At 41.8% G+C, this 25,609-nt stretch overlaps 1 protein-coding gene across 3 annotated transcripts in view; it reads left to right on the plus strand.

Moving 5' to 3' along the window:
- Positions 1-25,609, plus strand: part of LOC140714236 (paladin-like) — a 271,350-nt gene that overhangs the window by 54,537 nt on the left and 191,204 nt on the right. For 2 of the 3 annotated variants that reach the window (XM_073025263.1, XM_073025262.1), the window contains exons 2-4: positions 15,141-15,332; positions 17,496-17,598; positions 24,799-24,978. In XM_073025263.1, the coding sequence (XP_072881364.1) occupies positions 15,151-15,332; positions 17,496-17,598; positions 24,799-24,978 (465 nt within the window). In that variant the 5' untranslated portion in view covers positions 15,141-15,150. Of the gene's footprint in view, positions 1-15,140; positions 15,333-17,495; positions 17,599-21,971; positions 22,038-24,798; positions 24,979-25,609 lie in introns of those variants that run through there. The other variant, XM_073025264.1, reaches the window with a different exon arrangement.

The raw sequence follows: 25,609 nt of genomic DNA on the forward strand, positions 1-25,609 counted from the left end.
ACCCAAACCCAGCACAACTCTCACTTGTCTCAAATAACCTGTCTCAGTGCAGTGGACTTTGGGACCCGGGGAATTCAGTGCGATGGTTCTTAGGACCCAGCGGAGGTCAGGACCCACCGCCTGCAATGTTTCTGTTCTGTTGATGGGAAGTGATCATGATTGAAAATGAAGTGGAAATAATAAAGTGTTTGGAAAGAGGTGAAACACCATCGGTCATTGGAAAAGTGTTAGGCCACAGTCGGTCAACGATTGGAACAATTTTAAAGGATAAAGGATAAAGTGAGAATAATGGAGCATGTTTAAGGCCCTGCCCCGATGAAAGCTACAATTATTACTAAGCAACACAGTGGTTTAATTATTGGATTACAGTCAGCCCTCCTTATCCGCGGGGGATTGGTTCCAAAACCCCCTGCAGATAACAAAAAACGTGAATGCTCAGTCCCGTATTTAACCTGAAACAATGCGGTGGTCTTTAGGACCCAGTGGAACCCCAGACTTAATTTAACGTGTTCAGTGCGGTGGACATTAGGACCTGGCGTAGCTCTGAATTCACGGGGTTTCTGTTCACGAAAATAATCACAATCGCGATTGAAAATAAGGTGGAAGTAATAAAGCGATTGGAAAGAGGTGAAACGCCATTGGTCATTGGAAAAGCGTTAGGCTACAGTTGGTCAACGATCGAAACAATTTTAATGGAGCATGTGAAAGGCCCTGCCCCGATGAAAGCTGCAATTATTACTAAGCAACGCAGTGATTTAATTATTGAAATACGTATGTTTCTTAAGTGTTTTATATGCATAGAAGGGTAAAATATGTACTATATACTAAGAAAAGCATTTGACTAACTAACGCTAAATAATACCGGATGTACCTGTTCTGACTTCAAATCCGACTTAAAGACGGACTCAGGAACGGAACTCATTCATAACCCGGGGACTGCCTGTACTTTTAAGTCATTTCTAGATTACTTATTATACCTAATACAATGTAAATGCTATGTAAATAGTTGTTATACTGTATTGTTTAGGGAATAATGACAAGAAAAAATAGTCTGTTCATGCTCAAACAATGAGTTCTGGAGAGAACTTCCGGGTTTTCCCGGTCCGCGGTTGGTTGAATCTGCAAATGCAGAATCCGCGGATAAGGAGAGCCGACTGTATGTACGTTTCTTAAGTGTTTTATATGCATAGAAAAGTAAAATATATACTATATACTAAGACAAACGTTTGACTAACTGACGTAAATAATACAGGATGTACTTGTTCTGACTTACCTACAAATCTGTCTTAAAGACGGACTCAGGAACGGAACTCGTTCGTAACCTGGGGACTGCCTGTACTTTGATAATAAATTTACTTTGAAGACATTTGATAACCTAGTGAATCTGGGTCTAAATTGGAAAACATAATGATCCTGAGCTTGTAGCATTTTAGCAATAATCAGTGCAATGTGAGCTATCTCTGGCACAAAATTACCAGAAATGGTGCCAGCCATACAGTTTAAAATTCCAGTTGGTTCACTACCATTTTTCAGTGAAGGGAACTTTCCACCACAGACTGGGCTGGCCTGTTTGTGAATTGAGTCCCACCCTATATGGTTCTTCCTCATGAGTATTATAACTGTTGTTTACATTCTAAAGCAAGTAATTAACAAGGTCAAGTCTTTTAAACCGTACTCAAGATTAAATATTGTGCTTTAAAATTACGATTATTTTCTTTGCTTTTAAAAAAAATCATTTTTGAACATTTCAGGGGATTCCTGGACAACTGGGAACCTGTTATACTGTATGTACAGGAGATCATAACTGGTGCCCATGGAGCTGTTCCCAGCTGAGGTCAGCACTTGAAATGGGCAGTATGCAAAATGCAATTAACTACCTTCCTTTAGGAATGCTGCAAGTTCAGGATGAGAAGAACTGCCTAAACTTATCAGGTCATTAATTTTAACAGAAAGTGGCCCATTATAAATGTTGCTGTAGCCCATATGTTTACTGAAAACTTCCTGTGCTGAAGTAAGAATTAAGTGGTAGTTTCAGTAAACAGCTTTATAGATCTGTGCTCCTCCCTGCAAAGGGAGCTCCAAAGTAAAATCGACAACTTGCGAGAGTCCCTGCTGAGTGCTCCCTGAGGTTATTAATTATTGGGATTCTCTTGATCGCACTGACACTAAATGACTTCTCATTTGATTGAGATGATTATTTTCTATGCTTTAAGAATATCAGATTCTAACGTTAAGCAAAGCACGTTAAGTGTGACCATGGTGACGAACTTTGTCCTATGGGCCTATCTCTGCTTCAGAGGGTTTATAGTATTTGTGCATTGATGTGCAGTTAATGGGTGTTAGGAGCACCAGTTTGGAATTAAACCAGTTTTCTATTATTTGGCTGCAATAAGGCGCTTTTGTGATAGTTAGGGAAGGAGGAACCTTGTTTCTCAAGCTAAATGTGTCCATTATATTGAAAGAGAACTTTCTGAGGGTCTCAGCTATGAGTGGGACAAGACAAAGCAAAGTGGCAATGGATTCATTACAAATGGAAAGCATCTCCTCAGCATTTGGAGTAAGCCAAAGCTTGGCTCAGACTAGTTGCACTACAGTGAGTTCATTGCACAAACCCCTCCCTTCATCTGCCCAGCCACTGGTCACTAGACTTTCCTATCCCTCCAGCGCTATGTGTAGACATAGCCAGTTGGAAAATCAATAAACATTTCTGTTACCCAGTTTGATGTATCAGACAGCCATTCCCGCATACTTTATTTCCATTTGTGAGATTTATTTTTCATCACAGGCAAATGTGCATGAACACTAGAAAGTTTATTTGAATATCCGTATGAATTTTCTCCTGGTTAAACTCTGCTAAACTCTGATTGCTGCAAACTTCAGCAGGGTCTTGGAGGGTTAGCAATGTCACAGTAGGTGCACTTCCCTTCTTTGTTCACTTCTGTTAGTTCCAGAAAAATGCACTCTTTGGCACCTAGAGTGCACACACAATCTTTTAGAATGCCTTTCGGTAAATCATTCTAAATGTGTGTCAGAGGCCAAGTCAAGACTTGATAGAAAGCAATAAAACTATGAGGGACATAGGTCTCTTGGACTTTTTCCCTTAAAGCTTGACAAGAGGGAAAGTTAGTCCTGGTGAACACATGTTGTGTTCACTGCTTTTGCTGTTAGCACTTTTTCTGGTACCATATGGAGTGAATTTCCTTTCAGAAAACCAGTGAGAATGCTGGCAGAAGCTGGAGTGGGTTATTCATTCTGCACCTCCTGGTAAAGATGGTTACGTTGTTTCAGCCTTGTCTTTGTGCCCCATGATCAGTGAACATGGTGATATTCCTGCAGTCTGTTCCTCCTGCTTACTGTTGTATTCTCCACCACCATTCACAACCGAATGTGCCTGGTCAGCAGAAAGTCGGTGATTTGCTGGATCACTTGGCTTTGCCTTTTCCCATTCTGCCTGTGTTATTGAGTGTGCACTGAGCTGTGTTGCTGAATCATTACAGGCACTAGGTACGGCTGATGCCACTCCTCTGCACTCCTTGTTAAACTAGGGTTGATATCCTGACATGATAATGTTAGTGAGAGAATGTGCTCAGTTTTGAAGTTACTGCGGTCTCCGTCACTGCGAAGGATGAATTTTGAAATAGCAATTTTGAATTGTTTGAATCCATTTAGCTCTGATTTAAATGGATCAGCTCTTAACATAATGGATGCCAGCTGGTGGCGTAGTGGTATCCGCACTGGATTTAAAGGCAAGTGCTCCTGGGTTCAAACCTAGCCAGCTCCTTGCACGCTTTCCAATCCATGCTGGGCTGAACGGTGAGCCTGCAATTCGGCCTAGTAAAAAAACAAAGTCAAGAATACTAAAGAAACGGCAAAATTGCCGCCCGATGAGCCACAACGCACGGAAAGGAACAGCAACAACATAATGGAGCATATCCTTGATGTGAAGGTGGGATAGTTCCCGCTGGTATCGTGGTGGATATTCGACAGATACTTTCATGGACAGATGGATCAGTTAGACTGGAGAGGATAAGGTTTATTCCTTGCCCTGGTTCACTCACTAATTGTCATTGACTTGTTTAGGACCTGGCCAGCTTGTACGTGGAACAGTACAGCATGGGAAGAGGTACTGACGTCTGTTCCAGCCATGATACCGGATTAAACTAATCCCATCTGCCTGTACATGATCCATATCCTTCCATTCCCTGTCTGTTCATGCATGCCAAACATCACTATTGTATCTGCTTCCACCACTGCATAGCAGCATGTTTCAAGTACCTAGCACTCTCCATTTAAAAAAAAATCAACTTACTTCGCACACCCCCTTTAAACTTCTCTCCTCTCACCTTAAATCTATGTTGTTCAGTATTTGATATTTCCACTCTGAGCAAAAGACTCTGACTTCTATCAGGTTTTCCCTTAGCCTCCAACATTCCAGAGAAAACAATTCATGTTTGTCCAACCTCCCTTTGTAGTTAATACTCTCTAATTCTGACAACATTCTGGTGAACCTCTTCTGCGCTCTGTCCAAAGATTTCAAATCCTTTCTGTAGTGCGAGGCCAGAATTGCACACAATATTCCAGATGTGGCCTGACCAAAGTTTTATACAGTTATGGTGCTGCCAGATTACTCTTCACAATTGGATTCTGAAGTCCCCTCTCCGAGTATGTTCTGTAAACTCTTGTCTTTCAGTGCCTCCTCTGTGTTTTTAAGGGGACTCTGTTGAGGGAAGGCAATATTTATTTATTCATTGAGATACAGTGCGGAATAGGCCATTCTGTCCCACGGAGCCCTGCCGTCCAGCAATCCCTGATTTAATTGTCTCTAATCACGGGACAATTTACAATGACCAATTAACCTGTCAAATATGCTTATCAGTAAGAGGTGTCCTTACCAATAACTTGGCCTGATGCTCTGAATCTGCCTGCAGTTGCTGATGAGGTTCTCCAGGACCACCCCAGTGATCCTGGTGGAAGTGTCTCCAACATTGCTGGGTAAAATATCTCTTCAATGTTATTGGAGCAGCTCTTCACTTAAACTTCTGTCTCCAAATGAGAGCATTGTCCAGTCAAGAATGACTAGATTGCTTAGTGCTGTATTCCATGGAGGTTAGAAAAATGGTGACCTTTTATGATTGAATGAGATCTCAAAGGGGCTTTACAGATGTATGTACTAATTGGAGAATCATGAACAATGGGACATCGAGTTCAAGTTTAACTGTTATTCAACCATTCACATGTATACAGCAAAACGAGCATTCCTCTGGGGCCAAGGTGCAGAACGCAGAACCATAGTCACACATAGCTCACAGCACATATAATTATGATAACAGATAAACATACAGTTACAAAAAATGATATAGTTCAAGTCCTGGTTGTCATGGCCTCTAGATTGATGTTGCATGGAGCCACGTTTCTGAAAAAACAACCACGCACTAGTTCTCATCTCATGCAAATGCAGCTGCAGACAAACGCAGTTTGGCATGTCTTCCACTGAGCGAACACTGGAGAGCAGCACCAACAGGAGGGGCCAGCCTCCAAGCCAGCACGGGATTCAGCAGCACATGGCCGACTCCAGCATCTTTTTTTCCTGGCGGCCGTAACAGGCAATCCCCAGGCACGAAGGTCTTGTCCACACAACAACAGAGGCAAGGCAGCTCCCCAGCCGTTGGTCTTGTCAATGAATCAGTGAGTCAGACTTGCAGTATTCCACATTACCGATGTCTAACAGGGTCTTGCACTCACCACAAAAATGTCCAAGATAATCACTCACACCGTTTGTTGGACCATGCTCCACACACCACCTCTGACGCCTTCTTCCTTGGGTGGTTGAAGCAGGCTGCAGCTCAGTACACAGCAAGTCCAGTTTCACTGGTATCCAACTACTCACTAGTGGGGTAGACTGCAGTACTTGGTGTTCTGAATATCTAGCAGTGTCTTGCCATCATTAAAAAGATATAAAGGCCAAACAATTACAGCTTTGGTCAGACCCAGAAAGGCTGCTTTCCAGCACGCTACCATCTTACCACCAGTAGTTACATTTTAGGGGTGGGTTGCCTAAAATAGAGATGCCTCAAAATTTCTTCTCTGGAATTCTCTATCCCCAGAGGGTTTAGGAGGCTAGGTAGATAGACAAGTATTTAAAAGGGTGAGGAATTAAGGGTTATGGGAAACTGGTGTGGAAGAGAGATGAGGCCAGTGTAGATCAATCCTGATTATATTGAATGGTAGAACAGGCTTGAGGGGTTCGATTGCTGACTCCTGCTTGTCCTTTATTGTGTCTGCAACCTGGTTTTGCTGAGTTGCCTGGTGAAGAGGGCTGAGCAGTTCCTGAAAGAACCAGTCCTATTTCACTATTATTAGGAAAGCAGCAGGAGTCAGCAGAGATTCCTTGGATGGTCACTGCTTTCTCTCAACTGACATCCTAAAAGCAGATTGCCTGGTTCTTAGATTATTGCTGTTTGTGGGTAGCTACTGTGTGTGGTTTATAATTGGCGTATTTATTGTCACGTATAGCAAGATACAGAGAAAAGCTTGATGTGCATACTGTTGATCCAGGTCAAATCATTACACAGTGCATTGAGGTTGGACAAGGTAAGACAATAATAATGCAGAATAAAGTTTAAAAGCTACAGAGAGAATGCAGTGCAGAACAGGTAAACATAAAGTGCAAGATCGTACAAGGTAGATTGAGAGTTCGAGAGTCTGATAGAAGCTGTCCTTGAGCCAGGTGGTAAGCACTTTTAGGCTTTTTTATCTTCTGCCCATTGGGAGAGGGGAGAAGGGAGAATGGCGATAGCATGTCACTATGCTCTTTATCTTTTTCCTGTACTCCAACTCATCGTTATTTGAATACAGTCCACTATGATGGTATCATCTACAAACTTGCCAATGGGGTCTTTGATTGTGTTCAGGGTTTCACTGAGGCAACACGAAGTACTGACGGACTCCATAGAAGGGAGGTTGGTTTCTGTGTCCACAGCTCTGCAGTTTCTTATGGTCAGGTGCATACCAAGCCGATATGCATCCAGGCAGAATGCTTTCCATGGTGCATCAATAGATTTGGTAAGGGTCTTCAGGGCCATGCCTCCTGAGGAAGTAGAGCACAGTGAGCTTTCTTGACCATGACACTAACATGGTTGGTCCAAGGCGGGTGATGTTCACTCCTAGTAACTTAAAACTCTCAGCACTCTCAACATCAACACCGTTGATGTAAACAGGAGCATGTGCATCATTTCTGAAGTCAAGGACTAGCTCTTTTGTTGAGGGAAAGGTTACCATGGCATCATGTCACTAAGCTCTTTATCTCCTTCCTGTGCTCTGACTCATCATTATTTCTGATACAGTCCACTACGGTGATATCATCTGCAAACCCAAAGATGAAGTTAGAGCAACACACACCAAATGCAGGGGGAACTCAGCAGGCGAGGCAGCATCTATGGAAAAGAGTACAGTCGACGTTTTGGGCTGCAACCTTTCAGAGTAGGAGGCTGAGGACTCAACTGTCAGGATAGCTGAAGTGAGCTCCCTTGCCAGGTAGTATGGGCATCATTTCACCATTAGATATCCTGGGATGGATGAACAGGACCTCACTAGAACCATCCTGTCCACATACCATGAGGTATTGAGGAGGAAGCAGACTCATCCACCTCTAACTTTGCCTGGGGATGCCATCCGGTCCATCTGGTGAATTGAGATGAATAAAGGATTGACTGTCTTCATTCATGTATTACAAGAGTGATATTAAAGTAGCTCATACACATCAAGCCATTTGGATTTCCTGAGGCGGTAGAGGTTGGTAAAAACAGCTAGACTTGTTTCGGCCTGAAACATCAACTGTTTATTCTTCTCCATAGATGCGGCCTGGCCTGCTGACTTCCTCCAACATTTTATGTGTGTTGCTCAGATTTCCAGCATCTGCGGATTTTCTCTTGTTTGATTCTTTAGGTGGGTAACTTGTCAGGCCCTACTTGGTTAAATACAGAATCTTGACCCATATTCACAAAATTGTCTTTGGGACTGCTTTATATGTAGAATCAAAATTTTAGCAGATTTTAATGTTTATGTTCTGCGTAGTGTAATAAGCTCTGAAGTGATAAACTGTCGAACAAATAGTTTTATACAGGCCAAGAGGCTGGTTAGTCTTTCACTGTTACAGGATTGTCATGAGGCTATTGGGGGAGGTGATTGTGTGCTGTGGGCTGGGAATGGAGTTGGGGGCAGGCTAGGAACAGAGTACCCCTTTAAAAATCTACCTGGAATTCATTACTGGAGACTGTGCCTACAGGGACTTTCCGAAGTATTGAAAACCTGCACCCTATCACTCAGTAGGAATTCTGAGTGCCTTAGGCTTGTGACTGTTTTCAGGAAAAGAGGTCATGGGTTAGAAATCATTAGAAGTTACAAAAATCTGGCTTTGATTGCGGTGCTCTAAGACAAAGACATAGCTGCTGAGTAATGCTCTCCCACTACAGCTACCCGACCAGGAAGGCTCTGTCTCTTATCCTGCTCTTTAGCCAGGCCTTAATGTAGACTTCTGTCTCAACCTTGGCCATCTGGTTGCCAGGTGTGTTGTGGATACTTGTGACGGCAGGCAGTGGGATGGGCCTCAGAATGCTGCTGGGGAGAGAGGGGCAGGACTGAAAACTCATAAACCCAGCCCAAAGCTTCCTCAAACTCGAGGAATTAGTTCAAATTTTACTTCATGTACTTCATTGGATAAAAGATAGAATATCCTGAGTTGATAGTCGTTGCTGTAAACAGAAAGTCATTGTCTTTTTAAGTGGTTTTCGTGGTTTGATTGTGATGTCCCAGTTGATTAACCATTTAGACCTATTTGCAATGTAAATTCACAGAATAGTCTCTGGGAAAGATACCTATCTGGAATCAAGGTTATTACCAGTTTTTGTTTGGACATTGTGCTTGAGTTTTGACCCTGTGCAAAGAAGAAACAGCAGATACTGTTCTGGTTTATCTCCATCAAGGTACAGTAGGTAATGTAAGAAAACCACAGGAAACTTTTTGAAAGGAGGCAACAAAGCAATAATCCGGCTGTTGTCCTTCCTCGCTGCAGGATCTTTGGCCTCAGCACCTCATAGATATTTCTCATCGAGCTGACATATTTTACAATGCTGTGTTCTGGCACATTGATGTAATTTTCTACAAAGCCATGCTTCAAGCTAATTTGCCAGTTCCTGTTCTGACATGTCTGGATTCAATTGGTTTATCCTATACATTGTTGGTTCGTTTGTCAGAAGCTGAAAGGAAACTGTAAATGGTCCCTTGGAGCAGTAGGTATATCTCACTGTGTTCAGTTCTTGGTGAGATACCCATATGAACATAAGATATGGAAACGGGGTAGATCACTTGGCCTCTCATGTCTGCTGTGCCAGTTCAGTAGGTTTCTGCAATAAATCCATCTCCCTTGATTCCATTAGCAATTTGCTTTAGCATACCAAAGTGAAGGACTTCACACATAGCACACTTAACTCACAGCAGATACACACATGCCCCTCCCCCCCACCCCAGGTCATGAATAGCTGTTGCCTCAGCACCCCACAAATCACAATCTCCAAATCCATTTATTCCAACTCTGTTTTCTGGTCTGTTAATCACTTGCCTGTCTACCCCAGTTACTTTCCACAGTTCCAGTCACTGGTTCCCTCTTATCTAATCTCAAGAGTCGTCAAGTGTGACTTTGTTTACATTTATTCATGTTGACTCTGTCAAATCCTAAAATAATTTTCTAGATCATTTCCTCGTTAGTATTTTTTCCTATTGCTGATTTTAGGCTATGTGGTTCGTTTGCTGTTGTCTCCTCTCTCTCTTAATATAATTGCATTTGTCATCTACCAATCTGTGGCAGCTTGTTAGAATCATATTATGATCACTCTTCCTCAAAGGCTTCTTAACTACCAGATTTTAATTCACCCTTTTTCATTGCGTAATACTGGATCAAAAGGAGCATTTTTTCTTATTTCTCACTTGGAAAACCACTTCAGACACACTTTGAATTCAGCCCCCACTCTAGCACTGCTAACTTGGTTTGCTCAGTCTATATGATTAAAGTCCTACATCATTACTATTTTGCCCTTGCTGTAAGCACCTCTAAATCTCCCATTTATACTTTGCTCCACAAATACACAATCTGAAGGCCTATAAATATTCCTACTATTATTGTCTTGTTCCTTCCTGTATTTTAGATCAATCTCCTTGATTAGATAATTCTCTTTGATTTCCAGAATGGAGGTACTGTATTCTACTGGCTCTATCCCATTCTTTTTTTATTATTAGAGCTTTTAATTTTATTGATCTGTGGAGTATCCTGGCAAATTCTGAGGTACTTCCAAGCTTGTACGTATCTGGGCTAGATGCAGAGGATCTTCTCATTAGTGTCAAGCACCCTTGGGCTTGGAGCAGTAAAAGAAAAGAGGCCCTGCCCCCCACACGTTCCTGACAACCTTTGACAGAAAGCAAAGCTCAGTTCAGGCTTTGCCAGCTGTAGAAACCATCATTGACTTTAATAATATTTCAATGTCTCAGATATTCAGAAACATCCAGTTAAATAACGATAGAAAAATAATATTTACATAATTTAGCTAAGACAATATCATATAGCAAGATAATAATCTAAAAATTAAAATAACTTACCTTTCTGAATCTTTGTTCTACACTCCCCTTTGTAATCAAAAGAGTCTTGGATCTTGGGCAGGTCTGTCCTGGGATGGGATCTAAGGGGTAAATGATTTCCTCTGCATGATTGTGCCCCCATCCCGGACTCTCACATGGGATTCAGCATTCTGAGGCCGAGGCACTAGGTGTCTATGTATACACACTTCTGTTTTGATGCCTGTATGTTGGCATTTCCATGGAGTTCTGTATGGGCGGGATGCACAGGGACTAGTTGGCAAGACTGGAGCTTGAGGCCAAGTGTTCAGGATCCTTGTCTGGGTCCTCACTTGGCATCATTGTCAAGTCTTGGGGTTGATTTCAAAGATCGAAGCCTGAATGATGATTAGAAGTCTGTGGAAGCCTGGCTCTGTGGGTCTTTGCGAGCCCACCAGGGAGTTGAAACCCAATGTCTGTGAAACCATAAGTCTGCTGGAGGCCGAAGTCCGCCTGTCCTTGGTTTGGAGGATTGTGTACGTGCTTGGATGAGTGGGTGGGTGGGACGAAAGAGGCTTGTCCTACTGTTCTTGTTTTGTTGCATGTTGTTTTGTCGAGCATTGTGGGCATGCTACATGTTTCATTGTATGTTTCAATGTACCTGTGAAACATAAAAAAATCTGAATCTGAGTTTCAAGTGGAGATCTGTCAGTGAGAAGCAGCATGCTTCATCCCATCAAAGCAATGCTGTAGGGGATTCCGTTGTCTTGAAGAAGAGCAAGGGAGTTAACCTGATGTCCTAACCAATACGTACTGTGTGATCATTCTAAGAGAACTGCTACTTGAGGCTTCTTGAATGAAAGTTGATTGCTCCATTTCCTGCATTACGACAGTGATTACACTTCAGTGCGATTTCTTTGGTGCAAAGTACTTTGATATGTCCTGAAAGAGCTGAACACATTCCCCCTCCTTTCCCCTTCATTGAAGATAAAATTGTAGCTCAAAATCAGAATCAGATTTATTCTCGCTGGCATATACCGCGAAACTTGTTGGTTTGTGGCAGCAGAACATAAAACATTACTGTAAGTTACAATAAGAAATGTAAAAAATAAGTAGTGCAAAAAGTGAGGTAGTGTTCATGGTTCATTCAGAAATCTGGTGGAGGGGAAGAAGTTGTTCCTAGAATGGCAGTTGGCAGCCTGATTTGCAGTAGGCTTCATTTCCTTTCTTGTTCAGCCATACAAAACATAGGGCATCTAATTTGGATGTTCTCTGCCTAGGTTGTTAAAGGGCTGGACCTAATAAGCTTCAGTTAGCCTCAGTACCTCCAGCTTTGGATTGCGAATCCTGATCACCATTCAGTGGTCCACGTTAAAAGTGCATGTGGGATAAGGAGAAGGTGAGGCTCCACAGCATTTGGTGGTCAACCTTGTTACTTTTGATGGCAAGGTGCACCAGCTAAGGGAAAGCCATCAAGGTCACACATCAGAGGACAGCTGGCATTTGTAGATCAAGGACAAATGTGTGAGAAGGAAGAAAAGAATAACACCAGTTTCTCCAGCTTGAGTTGTTCAAATCAACATTTTATTATAATTTTGTCAGCCACTTTATTTAGCATCTGTAACACTGAAGGTGATCATTAAATCTTAAAAGTGACTGAGGAACACCTATACCTTTGGCAACATACAAAAAATGCTGGAAGAACTCAGAGGTCGGGCATGGAAATGAACAAATAGTCAATGTTTTAAGCCAACACCCTTCTTCAGGACCTCTACCTTCTGTTATTTTGGTAGCCACTGTTGTTATATTCAAGACGGACTTGCGTCTACATATCACCATTCACCTCCTGGCCTATGTCAGGTTATCTTACAACGGAATGCCTTTGAAGTGTTGTAATGTATGAAGTGTAGGAGAAAATTGGCCTCGACCAGCATCAGAATGTTGACTTTTTAATCAACCTGCATTTTCTGGCATTGACTGTGAGATAAATCTGTATGCTGGGGTCTGCAGGAGGGACAAGAAGCTTTCCCGTTCTTTGAAATTGTACCACAGGATAACCTAGTTGCATCTGAGAGCAGCAAGCACTTCAGTGCTGAGAATAGGTTGTTGACCTGCAATATTAACCCAGGTTCCCCCTTAACAGATACTACTTAACCACACAGAGCATCGAACGCAGGACACTACAGCTTAGGAAAAGGTTCTTTGGCCCATAATGTGTGCCAAACTAATTAAATTAGTAATCAGGTGCCTAACTAAATGAATCCCTTCTGCCTACATATTGTCTATACATTTCCTGCACATTCATGTTCCTATCTAAGAGCCTCTTGAACACTTCCATTGTAATTGCTCCACTACTACCCCATGCAGTGCATTCCCGGCACCCATCACTCCTTAGGTTTAAAAAAACCCTGCCCTGCACACCTCCTTTATTATCTCTCATCTTAAGTGCATACCATCTGGTATTAGACATTTCAAAAAGATACCGGCTGTCCATCTATGCTTCTCATAATCTTACAAACCCCATATCATATGTTCTCTCAGCCTCTGCTGCTCCAGAATAAACAAACCAAGTTTGTCTACCTCTCCTTATGACACATGCCCTCTAATCCAGGCAGCATTCTGGTAAACCTCTCCAAAGCCTCCTCATTCTCTTTTAATGAGGCAACCAGAATGCAGGTGCCGTCTCTAAGTGGAGTTTTATAAAGCTGCAATGTAAGTTACTGACTCTTGAATTTAATTCCTTTACCTATAAAGGTAAGTATGCCATATGTATTTATTGTATTTGTTTATTGATTGAGATACAGTGCAGAATTGGCCCTTCTGGTCCTTCAAGCCCCAGCTCCTGGCAATTCCCCACTTTGATATGTCCCCAGTCATAGGGAGGATGTACAAACTCCTGATAGGCAGTGACAGGAATTGAACCCATGTTGCTGGTACTGTAAAGCATTGTGCTGACCACTACGCTACTGTACTGCCTTCTTATAAACCCCTATCAGATGCCCATTCAGCCCCCACTACCCCAGAGAATACCTTCTTTACCACCCTATCAACTCGTGTAGTCACTTTCAAGGAGATATCCCAAGATCCCTGTGCACATTAACACTGTTAAGGATTTTGCCACTAAAACGTACTGCCCCAAAGTGCAACACTTTTCACATTTGGCTGAGTTAAACTCCATCTGCCATTTCTCCGCCCATCTCCAGCTATATCCTTTGACAGTCTTTTATGCTAGACAACACATCATAAATCTTCAGGTTGCCTGCAAACTTATTAATCCATCCATCTAGAATCAGAATCAAGTTTATTATCAGCTGCATGTGTTGTGAAAATGTGTGTTTGTATTCAGGTCATTTATTTCTATCACAAACAGCCTTGTACGAGGATCCTTGTAGAACACCACTATTCTCAGACCTCCAGTTCCTGATCATTAGCACAGCATCTTCTTCCTTCCCCTTTTATCTCCTCCTCTATCTTTTCTAAAACATCAAAAGCCTGGAAGATTAATCATCTCTTCCTATTCATTTCTGAACCAGGTCTCCACAACATCAGGGTTACATGTACTGATCAATGGTCTAAGTTCATCACCCTTGCCTTCAATATTCCTGGCATTAAAACACTCAGCCTTTAACCTACCTGTCCTGTTGTGTTTATTACCTTGCTCCTGGCTGTTCTTTCTGGTCCTGACATCTGCCTTGCTCTCAGTCCTGCCACTTTCTGACCTGGTGCTCCGGTTTCCATCCCCTTGCCAAACTAGTTTAAACCCTGCCTGGAAACTACTGAGTGCTTCCAACATTTTCTGTGGTTATTTCAGATTTCCAGCAACTGCTGTTTTTCTTTTGGCGTCTAGTCTCAGCTAAACATCGTTGTTATGAATACACTTCTGTGAGTTGCAGTGTTCACTCAGTGTCAGCCTAGACTTTACTACTCAAGCAACATGGTGGGATTCAAACCCTTACCTCTCACTTGATGTTGCTACCAGGCAGAGCTGCCAAGGGTAACTCAATCAAAAGCATGTGAAAATTTGTAGGAAAGCTGTACTGCATTAGAGGGAACATGTGATAAAATCTGTTTCCAATTAATATCCTATTCAGCTTCTGTAACAACTGATAGGTTTTAAAAAAAATTCTAAATGGCAAACAATTTTTCTCATTCTCCCAACTTGTGGTCGAAGAACACAATGTCTCCTGGTGTTAAGTCAACAGGCATTCTGAGGGGGTAATTCAGTGAGCTAGTGCTGAGTGGTAATGGACCATAAGTGGTTATCTGCAAACTCACTGCCCTCCCAGTTGCGAAGGGCCCTCTGTTCTGGATATGATCCTTGCTATTTTGGCTATGGGGTACTCATTGCTGTCTTAGTGGTGGAGTTAAACAAGGCCATTTTAAATTTAAAATTTCTGAGGTAATGGCAAAATGGTAGATGTTGGCTGGGATAACCTCCCTGCTCTTTAGAACATTGAGTTGTGTGCAGTGCTGGACTGAGAATCATAATTCTGTAAATGGCGTCATGCTGTGTAAACACTCTTTTTCTCTGTTTAAAGTTGGTGGATTATGGGGACAACTGCCAGTGCTGCTCAGCACACTGTATCGACAGGACAGTGTAGTGACAACGGGCAGAGCAATGGAACCCCTGACAGCAGGCGTTCGATCAGTGTCAACTCCTTTCAGACGTTCGGCATTCACAACAAGGCCAAATCCATCATCACCAACAAGGTGGCACCTGTGCTAATCACGTGAGTGTATAAAAGTTGTTCTCTGTTGCCAAAACCTGGGCTATTGTCAAAGCAGATCTTTCTCCTATATCCTGGGTTTCAGGTAAAGTATAAATTAGAATATGACTACTTAGAAACAGATCATTAAAACATCTCTTTGTTTATACTCTCCTGACAGTCTCTTCTCACCTTATTTCACCCCGGAATATCTTTCACTTCCTTTGTCCCTTAAATATTTATCTAATTTCCATCTTTCACCACAGCTTCTTATGACAATACTCTCCCTGGCTTGTGTTTAAAGACACATCACTCACGAGTTTATTGTTGATTATCCCTGTGTTTATATCTGTCTCTTGTACAGTATATAATCTATTCATTAATGATTTTTACCAGATCACTTCCAGAGAAAAGAGCTACAGCCTGTTCAGTGTTTTCTGATAATTTTAATCTCCATTCTATCATTATGCTTATCAAGCTTTTTCTATTGGTGCAACTTACTGCTTTACGATAGAGCTCGGAACTACTCACAGTGCTTGCTCCATGATCTTTGCAATCTTTCCTCAGATTCTATGTAACTTTGACATAACTTCATTGCTTTTGAACTCCATCCCTCCACTGATGGAGATCTGCCATTGTTAAGGGAGAGTGACCTTGATCTGACGCCAGATCCAGCAATGTTTTTACTCCTGAATGTCTCTGAACCAGAATCCAGATTCAATATAACTCACATAGGTTGTGAAACAGTACAGTCCAATACATAAAAACTAACCATAAATTACAATAAGAAACATATATTAAAATTAAATTAAATAAACAGTGCAGATAGAGATCAAAAATAGTGAGGTAGTGTTCATGGGTCGGTTTACTGTCTGTTCAGTAATCTGATGGCAGAGGGGAAGTTAGCTACTCCTATAACATTGAGTGTGTGTCTTTAGGCTCCTGTACCTCCTGCCTGATGGTAGCAATGAGAAAAGAACATATCCTGATGTGGTCCTTAATGATGGACCCTTGGTTCGGGAACAGTGATGTAAATAAATACAGTAAAACTTGAAGTCCATAAGACCATAAGATATAGGAGCAGAAGTAGGCTCATTTGGCCCATCGAGTCTGCTCCGCCATTCAGTCATGGGCTGATCCAATTCTTCCAGTCATCCCCACTGCCCTGCTTTCACTTCATACCCTTTGATGCTCTGGCTAATCAAGAACCTATCTATCTTTGCCTTAAATACACCCAGTGATTTGGCCTCCACAGCTGCTCGTAGCAACAAATTCCACAAATTTACCACCCTCTGACTAAAATAATTTCTCCGCATCTCAGTTCTAAAAGGACGTCCTTCAATCCTGAAATTGTGCCCTCTTGTCCTAGAACCCCCTACCATGGGAAATAACATTGCCATATCTACGTTATCTTTTAACATTCAGAATGTTTCAATGAGATTCCCCCTCATTCTCCTGAACTCCAGGGAATACAGCCCAAGAACTGCCAGATGTTCCTTATATGGTAACCCTTTCATTCTCGTGAATCTTCTCTGAACCCTCTCCAATGTCAGTACATCCGTTCTAAAATAACGAGCTCAAAATTGCACACAATACTCCCAAGTGTGGTCTCATGAGTGCCTTATAGAGCCTCAACATCACATCCCTGCTTGTATATTTTATACCTCTAGAATACTATACCTCTAGCCCTTTGTGTCTTACATAAAGTTTATAAATATCTTCTTATATATTTGAATTTGTTTTTTGTCTTGATGCAGTTGTCAGTTCTGTACTGTTCCAATTTTTCAGGAGAGTTGAAAGGTCCCAAGTTAATCCCTATTACTCCTGATCAAGGGAGGAGAGATGTCAGCCAGATTCTTGTCATTGATTTCCAGATAATGACTCCTGGACATTTTGTGAGATTATTCTTCATCCTGATCTTCCTAAGGATCAAGGAAGATTTAATTCGTTAATGGGACATATTGTTCCCCTGTCTGCCCCCCACCATAGATTCTCCATTTCAAATGTAGTATTTTCTTGCTCTTTAAGGTCAAAGACTGTGGAACTGTGTAAAAAAATAGAGGACTTCCTGAATTTCTGCCTGTGATCCCTTTCCCAGAATGAATCACCTGGGAGAGAAGGGGGAGAATGTTGAATCCTTATCTCATTGCAATAATGAATTAAAGATTTATTTTGTGTTAATTTCAGGTATAACTGCAAAGAAGAGTTTCAGATTCATGATGACTTATTCAAAGCAAATTTTGCTGTTGGGAGGATTTCAGATGACTTGCCGGAACACCATCTGGTTCAGGTAAGTCAAACTAAATAAACCTGTGTTTCGATGTAAATGTTGTGAGGAGTTGGGAGTGGGTGGGGGGGGGGGCTTCTAAGACAGAGATCACAGGGTCACCGGATGCTGCAGGCATCCTCATAGCTGTAGTTTTATTCTACCTTTCAAAGTGTGCATAAAAGGCATTGAGCTCATCTAGGGGTGAAGCATCACTGCCAATCATGAAGTTAGGCTTCAGTTTGTAGGAAGTAATGGACTGCAAACCCAGCCAGAGCTGACATGCATTTGATTCCATCAATAACCTAAATTGGAATTGATTTTCTGCTCTTAAGATAGCCTTTTGTAGGTCATACCTGGACTTTTGGTACAGTTCTGGATCATGGGTCTTGAATGCCACAGATCTAGCCCTCAGCAGATTATGAATCTCCTGGTTCATCCACAGCTTTTGATTTGGGTATCTGTGGTATATTCTGAAAGCCATACACTCATCCACACAGGTTTTGATGAAGTCAGTGGCAACTGTGGCATATTCATTCAGACTCCAAGATGAATCCTTGAAAATTGTCCAGCCCGCCAACTCAAAGTAAACGCTCCTCTGCCTCCCTTAATTGTACCTTCTTGGTCCTCACCAGTGATGCTGCGGTCTTTAGTCTCTACCTACACGCTGGGAGCAAAAGTACAGTCAGGTGATCAGACTTTCCAGAGTATGGTATAACAGTGGTCAAGTATGTTGGCTCCTCTGGTTCTGCAGGTGATATGTTGGTGGTAGTTGTTCAGATACATCTTGAAGGTGGTCTGGTTAAAATCCCCCACAACGATAGGGAAGGCATCAGGGTGGACTGTTCCGTGCCTGCTGATTACGGAGCTTAGTTCCTTCAGTGCCAGCAGGATGTTGGCCTGAGGTGGAATGTACAGCGCTACCTGGATGATGATGGAAAACTCCCTTGGCAGACAAAAAGGATGACATTTGACCACTAGATGTTCCAGGTCAGGTGAGCTGGACTGAGACAGAACCTGCCACTACGATGGGATAATTATAAAGCATACTCCACCTCCTCTACCTCTAAAGACCAAGCTGTCCTTACATTTGCTAAGTTAACAAATTTCATGTCACATGCCGGTGATAATAAACCTGATTCTGATTCCTTCCATTACGGTGAATAGTACAGAGTTTGTAGCACTGGAAAAGGAGATTCAGCTCATTGTGTCAATACCAAGTGTTTGAGAGAACTGACTAATTCAGTTCCACAGCCCAGATTTAACCCTATATTGGTAACAATTAGTTCCTTATATCCATTTGTCTACTGAGATATCCTACAGAAACTGAATCTATCACATCTGCAAGTGTTTTATTGCAGATCTTCATCACTGTTTTATGTGGAAATTAGATTTCCTCACTAATCCCTCTTGCTTTCTGGTCAATTCTACAAATGAACCATCTCTAGTTATTAACCCACCTTTTAAAGGATGAGTTATTTGCTGTTTGCTCTGAAGCAATTCTCATAATCTAGAACAGTTAGTTCCCTTTTTATCTTCTCCACTTTCTGGCGACCCATCCAAGTTGGTCACACATGTAAAACCTCTCGCGCTGTGTTCCATTCTGGAAAACCACCTTTTGACTTTTAAAAACAAAGTCTTTACAACCTTTCCAATATGGGTCACCCAAAATGTGCACCATGCTCTGGCTGAGGCTTACCTAGTGATTTCTGAAGGTTTAAGATAACCTTGCTTTGTAATCAGTGCTCCTGTTTACAGAGCCAAAAATCTTTCTTAACTGACATACTGCATGTGTAAGCACACGTCTTTAGAATGTCCAATGTATTGTATCTAAAACAAAGGATTATCTTAGATAGGCTTGATGAGTTGAGCTAATAGGGCCTTTTTCTTGTACAATTCTGTGATTCTATTACTCGGCAGACAGTAACCTGTCATGTCCCACTGATTGGCCATGATTAGATCTACTGGGATCCCGAGGGGTCATGACAGGGGAGAAGTGGGGAGGATGTTTCCCTTTCTGCAGGAATCTAGAACCAAGAGTAAAAGTTAAGGAGCCACCTCTTTAGGACTAAGATTAGGCAATTATTTTTGTCTTGAAATTTGGAGGTGGAAGAAGAGACTTTGCATATTCTTAAGACAGACATAGCTTCTTAGTAAGCATTGCTCTAGTAGACTGTACTAAGGATCTGGAGTTATAGTCAGACCAACCATTATCTTAATATATATCAGAGCAAGCTCAAAAGGCAAGCACTTTACTCCTGCTCTGAACTTGTATGTGTATCATACGAAGGGAGTGCTGCATTGTTGGAGGTGCTTCATTTGGATGAGTCCCTTCACTAAAAAACAAGTAGCAAGGAAATGTGGGATTCCCCAGCAGCAAATAAACTGAGAATTTAAGTGTGGATATTCTGCTCAACACTTAAAAACTGTTGTAGATATTACGAAATTGGAGACTTCCCTGGCTTCTGGCATAAATACAGGCTTGACTGACTTAAGAGTTGCTGGCACCTTTAGGCCCAGAGTGAGTTAGTGGGTGGTATTATATTGGCGGCTTTTCATGTATTCCAGGCAATTTTCAGTTCCATTGCCTATAGGATTAGTTAGGGCAGGCAGAGGAATGACAGTGTAATACCACAGTCTTCAAGGTATAGAAGAGGTGGTTGAGGTGAAACCTTTCAGAGAATAGGTGCTGGTTAGTATGTAAAAGGTGGTGGGGAGAAGGGAGGAGGAGAACATTGTGGGAATTAACACAAAACATCAAAGAAATAGAAACAGTTGTTTGCCCCACATTGTTTTATCCCTTGGTGTGATATCTGGGTTTTTACATTTTCCAGGCCATTATGCATGTGCTGGATCTTTGAGAAAGCTAACTACGTAGTTTTACCCCCTCATTCCAAATCTTTATGAAGTCCATAATGAATTTGTTTCCAGTGTTTAGCAAATTCCCCCACCTCTCTACTTCCAGAATGTGATGTTGTCTGTCTTTAATCAATTAACTATGCTAATACATGTTATAGCATGCAATATGTGGTCATTAACAGCCAGTTCCATTTAAAAGATGACGGTGAACTTCTTCATTGTTTAGGTGAGATACTGGAGAGCAACAGAAGCATTACTATTGGGGTGGCATGGTAGTTCAAAGAAAATCTATTATCAAAGTACATATATGCCAACATATACAACCCTGAGATTCATTCTCCTGCGGGCATTCACAGTAAATACAAGAAACACTATAGAATCAATGATAGACTGCACCCAACAGGATGGGCAATAAACCAATGTGCAAAAGACAACAAACTGTGCAAATACAAAAGAAAAAGAAAAACAATAATATTAATAAATATGAAGAACATGAGATGAAGAGTCCTTGAAAGTGAGTCCGTAGGTTGTGGGAACAATTCAGTGATGGGGCGAGTGAAGTTATCTCTGATTCAAGAGCCTGATGGTTGAGGAGTAATAACTACTTCTGAACCTGGTGTTCTGGGTCCTGAGGATCCTCTACCTTCTCCCTGATGGTGGCAGTGAGACGATAGCATGGGTGGTGGGGAGTCCTTGATGACGGATGCTGCTTTCCTGTGACAGTGGTCCGTGTAGATGTCTTCACTGGTGTGGAGGGCTTTACCCGTGATGGACCGGGCCATATCCACTACTTTTTGTAGGTTTTTTCATTCATGAATATTGATGTTTCTCCTACCAGGCTGTGATGCAACCAGCCAATATACTCTCCACCACACATCAACAGAAGTTTGTCAAAGTTTTAGATGACATGTCAAATCTATGCAAGGCTTTTAAGAAAGTAGAGGCACTGCCGTGCTTTCTTCATAATGGGATTTACATGCTGGATGCAGGACAGATCCTCTGAAATGATAACACCAAGGAATTTAAAGTTGCTGACCCTCTCCAGCACTGATCCCCCGGTTTCATCCTCCTGAAGTCAATAATCAACTGTAGTTCCAGTGAACCAAGTTCAATTCCTGCCACTGTCTGTAAAGAGTTTGTATGTTCTCCTCGTGATTGCATGGGCTCCCTCTGGGTATTCCAGTTTCGTCTGATGTTCTAAAGGTGTACGGGTTAGTAGGTTAATTGATCATATGGGTGTAATTGGGCTGGGAGGCCTTGTTACAGCGCTGTATCTCTTTTAAAAATAAAATCCTACCTCTCAAATGTGAAATAAGATTTCTATCCTTGCTTCTCATTATTGTGAACTCTTTCTCATTGATTAACTTGGTTGCTCTACATTCTGAGAGGCAGTGCCCCTTTAAGAGTAGAGTCCATGGTGTGTATCTGCATGTTTCTGTGACTGTCACTGAGTCACTGCAAACCAATTGAAATCAAGCTTCTGAGTGATGAAGCGGCAGGTGTTGATAGACTGTCTCAGCATTTAAAGGCTTTGCTGATAGTGTTTGGATTCTGTACCATCTCCCAGTCAGAGTACCACTGCAATCTGACATGCATAATAGAAGGTAAGTGGGGTTACAGTTCTGTACATCCTGTGAGAGGCCTTTATTCAGATCCAGGCCTAAGAGTAAAGGCATTGATGTGAAATGTTACCAGTTTCTTTCTCTGCAGAAACTGCCTGACCTGCTGAGTATTCGTAGCATTTTCTGTTTTCAATATCTGACAGCAGAGTATGCTGGCATAATTATGAACTTTGTTCTTTTATGAATGATCTTGTCTCTTAAATGGAAAAGTCTATCACACCTCTCATTCTTGATTTGAAATCTGTCGGAGTTGCAAACTCTCCGACGAGATATTTCCATGTTTGTAACAAGAGCTCAATTGAGGAGGTGGCTAAACTCCTCCATGGTGTTTAAGGCAATAGAAACAAAATAACTCTGGATTTTATTCAGATCGTCACCCAGGAAGCATGGAATAAGCATAAATAGAAACAAATAATTTTATGAAGTAGATCAGATTGTAATATAAACTTCAATGTAGAATAGTGGAAGAAATGTTGGATGTGACCTGATGGATACATTAAAATGGGCCAAATGATGTTCCGCATGGTTATTCTGACACTCTGTTGTAATGTCTACAGTTTTATGTTGGATAGGCTGTGAGCATATGAGGAAACAATTCTCTACCAATGTAGCTACAGCACATGGTTATGGAATTGTACAGAACTGAGGGCCCTGAGTTTGATCTGCATTCATTCCTGCTTTTTTCCTGATTGGCTCCCCTCCACCTTCTAACAAGTGCCACCCCCTCTCCTTTCCTCTTCTGTATCTCCCCCCCCCCCCCCCCCCCCGCCTAATTCTCTGTTCATTTACTTCATGTCTCTGCTATCAATTTCACTTCCTAATCCTGCCCCTCAGACCACTTACCCCTGGATTCAGAATCAGAATCAGGCTTAGTCTCACTGGCAGATGTCATGAAATTTGTTAACATAGCAGCAGCAGTACAATGCAATACATGATAATATTGGAAAAAAAGAGGTAAATCAATTTCAGTATGTGCATTAAATAGTTAAATTAAAAAATAGTCTAAAAACAGAAATAATAAAAAAAAGGTGAGGTAGTGTTAGTGGGTTCAATGTCTATTTAGGAATCGGATGGCAAAGGGGACGAAGCTGTTCCTGAATCGCTGAGTGTGTGCCTTCAGGCTTCTGTACCTCCTTTCTGATGGTAACAATGAGAAGAGGCATGTTCTGCTTGATAGGGGTCCTTAGTAATGGTTGCTGCCTTTCTGAGACACTGCTCCTTAAAGATGTCTTGGATACAATGCAGACTAGTACCCAAGATGGAGCTGACTAATTACAGCTCTCTGTAGCTTTTTTCGATCCTGTGCAGTAGCTCCACCATATCAGACTGTTATGCAACCTGTCACAAAGCTCTTCACGGTACACAAGTAGAAATTTTTGAGTGCCTTAGGTGCCAAACCATACCTCCTCAAATTCCCAATGAAATATAGTCACTGTCTTGCCTTCTTTATAGCTGCATCGATATGTTGGGACCAGGTTGGATCCTCAAGATCTTGACAACTAGTAACTTGAAATTGCTCACTATCTCCACTTCTGATTGCTCTGAGAATTGGTTCGTGGTCCTCATTCTACCCTAGTCATAGTCAGTGCTTTGGTCTTACTGATGTGAGTGCAATGTTGTTGCTGTGTCACCACTCAACTAGCTGGTATATCTTGCTCCTGTATGCCCTCTCATATCCATCTGAGATTCTACCAACAATGGATGTGTAACTCTCGGTTCGGCTAGCGGCTTAATCTAGGGGAAGACAGCCCTCAGCCCAGCCAAACTTAAGAAATTGTGTTTGGGTGGATGCTGTGCGATGTGTCTCCTGTTACAAATCAGTACCACAAAATAACAAACAGTACACAATACACGATTAAACGATTGAGCTTTATAATTCTTAATTTGAATATATGGTTAGTAAAGAAACAAAAAAGGAAAAGGGCCCATTCTCATGAAACAGTCTAATACACAACGTTGGAGCTCACAGTTCAGTCCACTGGTTTCCCGTCAACTACTCCTGAGAGTAGCTGACCCTCAGACCCTCTCTCCGAGTCAACTCTCCATCCGGCAGTCTACCAACTCTCTCCATTCGCATCTTCTCTCCTCATCTCTCCCTGGCAAAGACTGTGAAATACTTGCAACCAGATCCACAAGAAAGAACAACATCCCTCTCATTGGATAACCCCACATTTCAAAGCCCCGTTATCTCTAGTCATAACCATTGTATTAGTAGCGAAACCTTACAGCGCGTTACAGTTGTATCATCAGCAAATTTATAAATGGCATTTGAGCTATGCCTAGCCACACAGTCATGGGTATAGAGACAGTAGAGCAGTGGGCTAAGCACACACTCTTGTGGTGCACCAGTGTTGCTTGTTGGCGAGGAGGAGTAATTAATACCAGTCTGCACAGATTGTGGTCTTCTGTTTAGGAAGTCGAGGATCCAGTTGCAGAGGGAGGTACAGAGATCCTGGTTCCATAGTCTATCAATCAGGACTGTAGGAATGATGGTGTTAAATGCAGAGCTATAGTCAATGGACAGCATTCTGACATGGGGGTTTATATTGGCCATGTGATCTAAAGCCGTGTGAAGAGCCATTGAGATTGCATCTGCCATAAACCTATTGTGGCGATAGATAAATTGAGGTAGGTCCAGGTCTTTGTTGAGGTAAGGGTTGATTCTGGCCATGACCAATCTCTCAAAGCTTTTCATCACTGTAGTTGTGATTTATTACTAATTTATCTTTCCATTTTGTTTCAGGGAAAATATTTCATGGTTTGTGACATCTATAAGAAGATAGATGTCTTGAACACTACGGGCAGCCATGGAGTGCCCAATTTCAGGCAGGCCAAGGGGAGTTACCCAGTGTTTGGAATGGGCCAACCCAGTCTTAATGGCTTTAAGAAGGTTCTCCAAATATTTCAACAGGAAGGTTATGAGGTCAGTGACCACCTTTATTTTATTTGTAATCTTCTTGGTTGCGTGGAAAAAGATTCAAATTCCTGTGTTATTGTTTGAAAGTGGCCCTATTCTGTACAGGAATTAGCTTTCAGAGCAGTTTTCTATATTGTCTCAGCAGATTTGTAGGTGAGACTGCTTTATGATAATGGGTAACAAGTTCATCTTGCAATAACACGAAAGGAAATAGGACTACCTTGGGGTTAAAATTAACACTAAATGAGTAACTTAAGCCAATGATCTGAAGTTAAAATCATGTCGAACTTTCTTATCAAAACGTTTTTCATACAACAGATCTGGAACCCTGAAACTATGATATTCCTCTCTTTCAAATCCAAGCCTAATTACATTTTAAAATTGTTCCCTCTTTTCCTCGTCGTTTTGTTGGTGTCCAATATTTTGGCCTTTTCCTTTAACTTTGCAGTTTTAAACAGACCAGGATGGAGGTAATTAGGTAGTTTCTTTTTAAGTTTTTGTGGGAATCTGTGACTGCAAGTGGCCTTGATTGATTTTTTTGCTAATACTTATATGACACAGGAGGAGTCTATTTGGCCAGTTCAACAATGTGGCCACAGGAGATGAGCAATAAATGCTGAGAGTTCAGAATAAGTCT

The sequence above is a fragment of the Hemitrygon akajei genome, chromosome 21, assembly GCF_048418815.1.
Source record: "Hemitrygon akajei chromosome 21, sHemAka1.3, whole genome shotgun sequence".
Lineage (NCBI taxonomy): Eukaryota > Metazoa > Chordata > Chondrichthyes > Myliobatiformes > Dasyatidae > Hemitrygon > Hemitrygon akajei.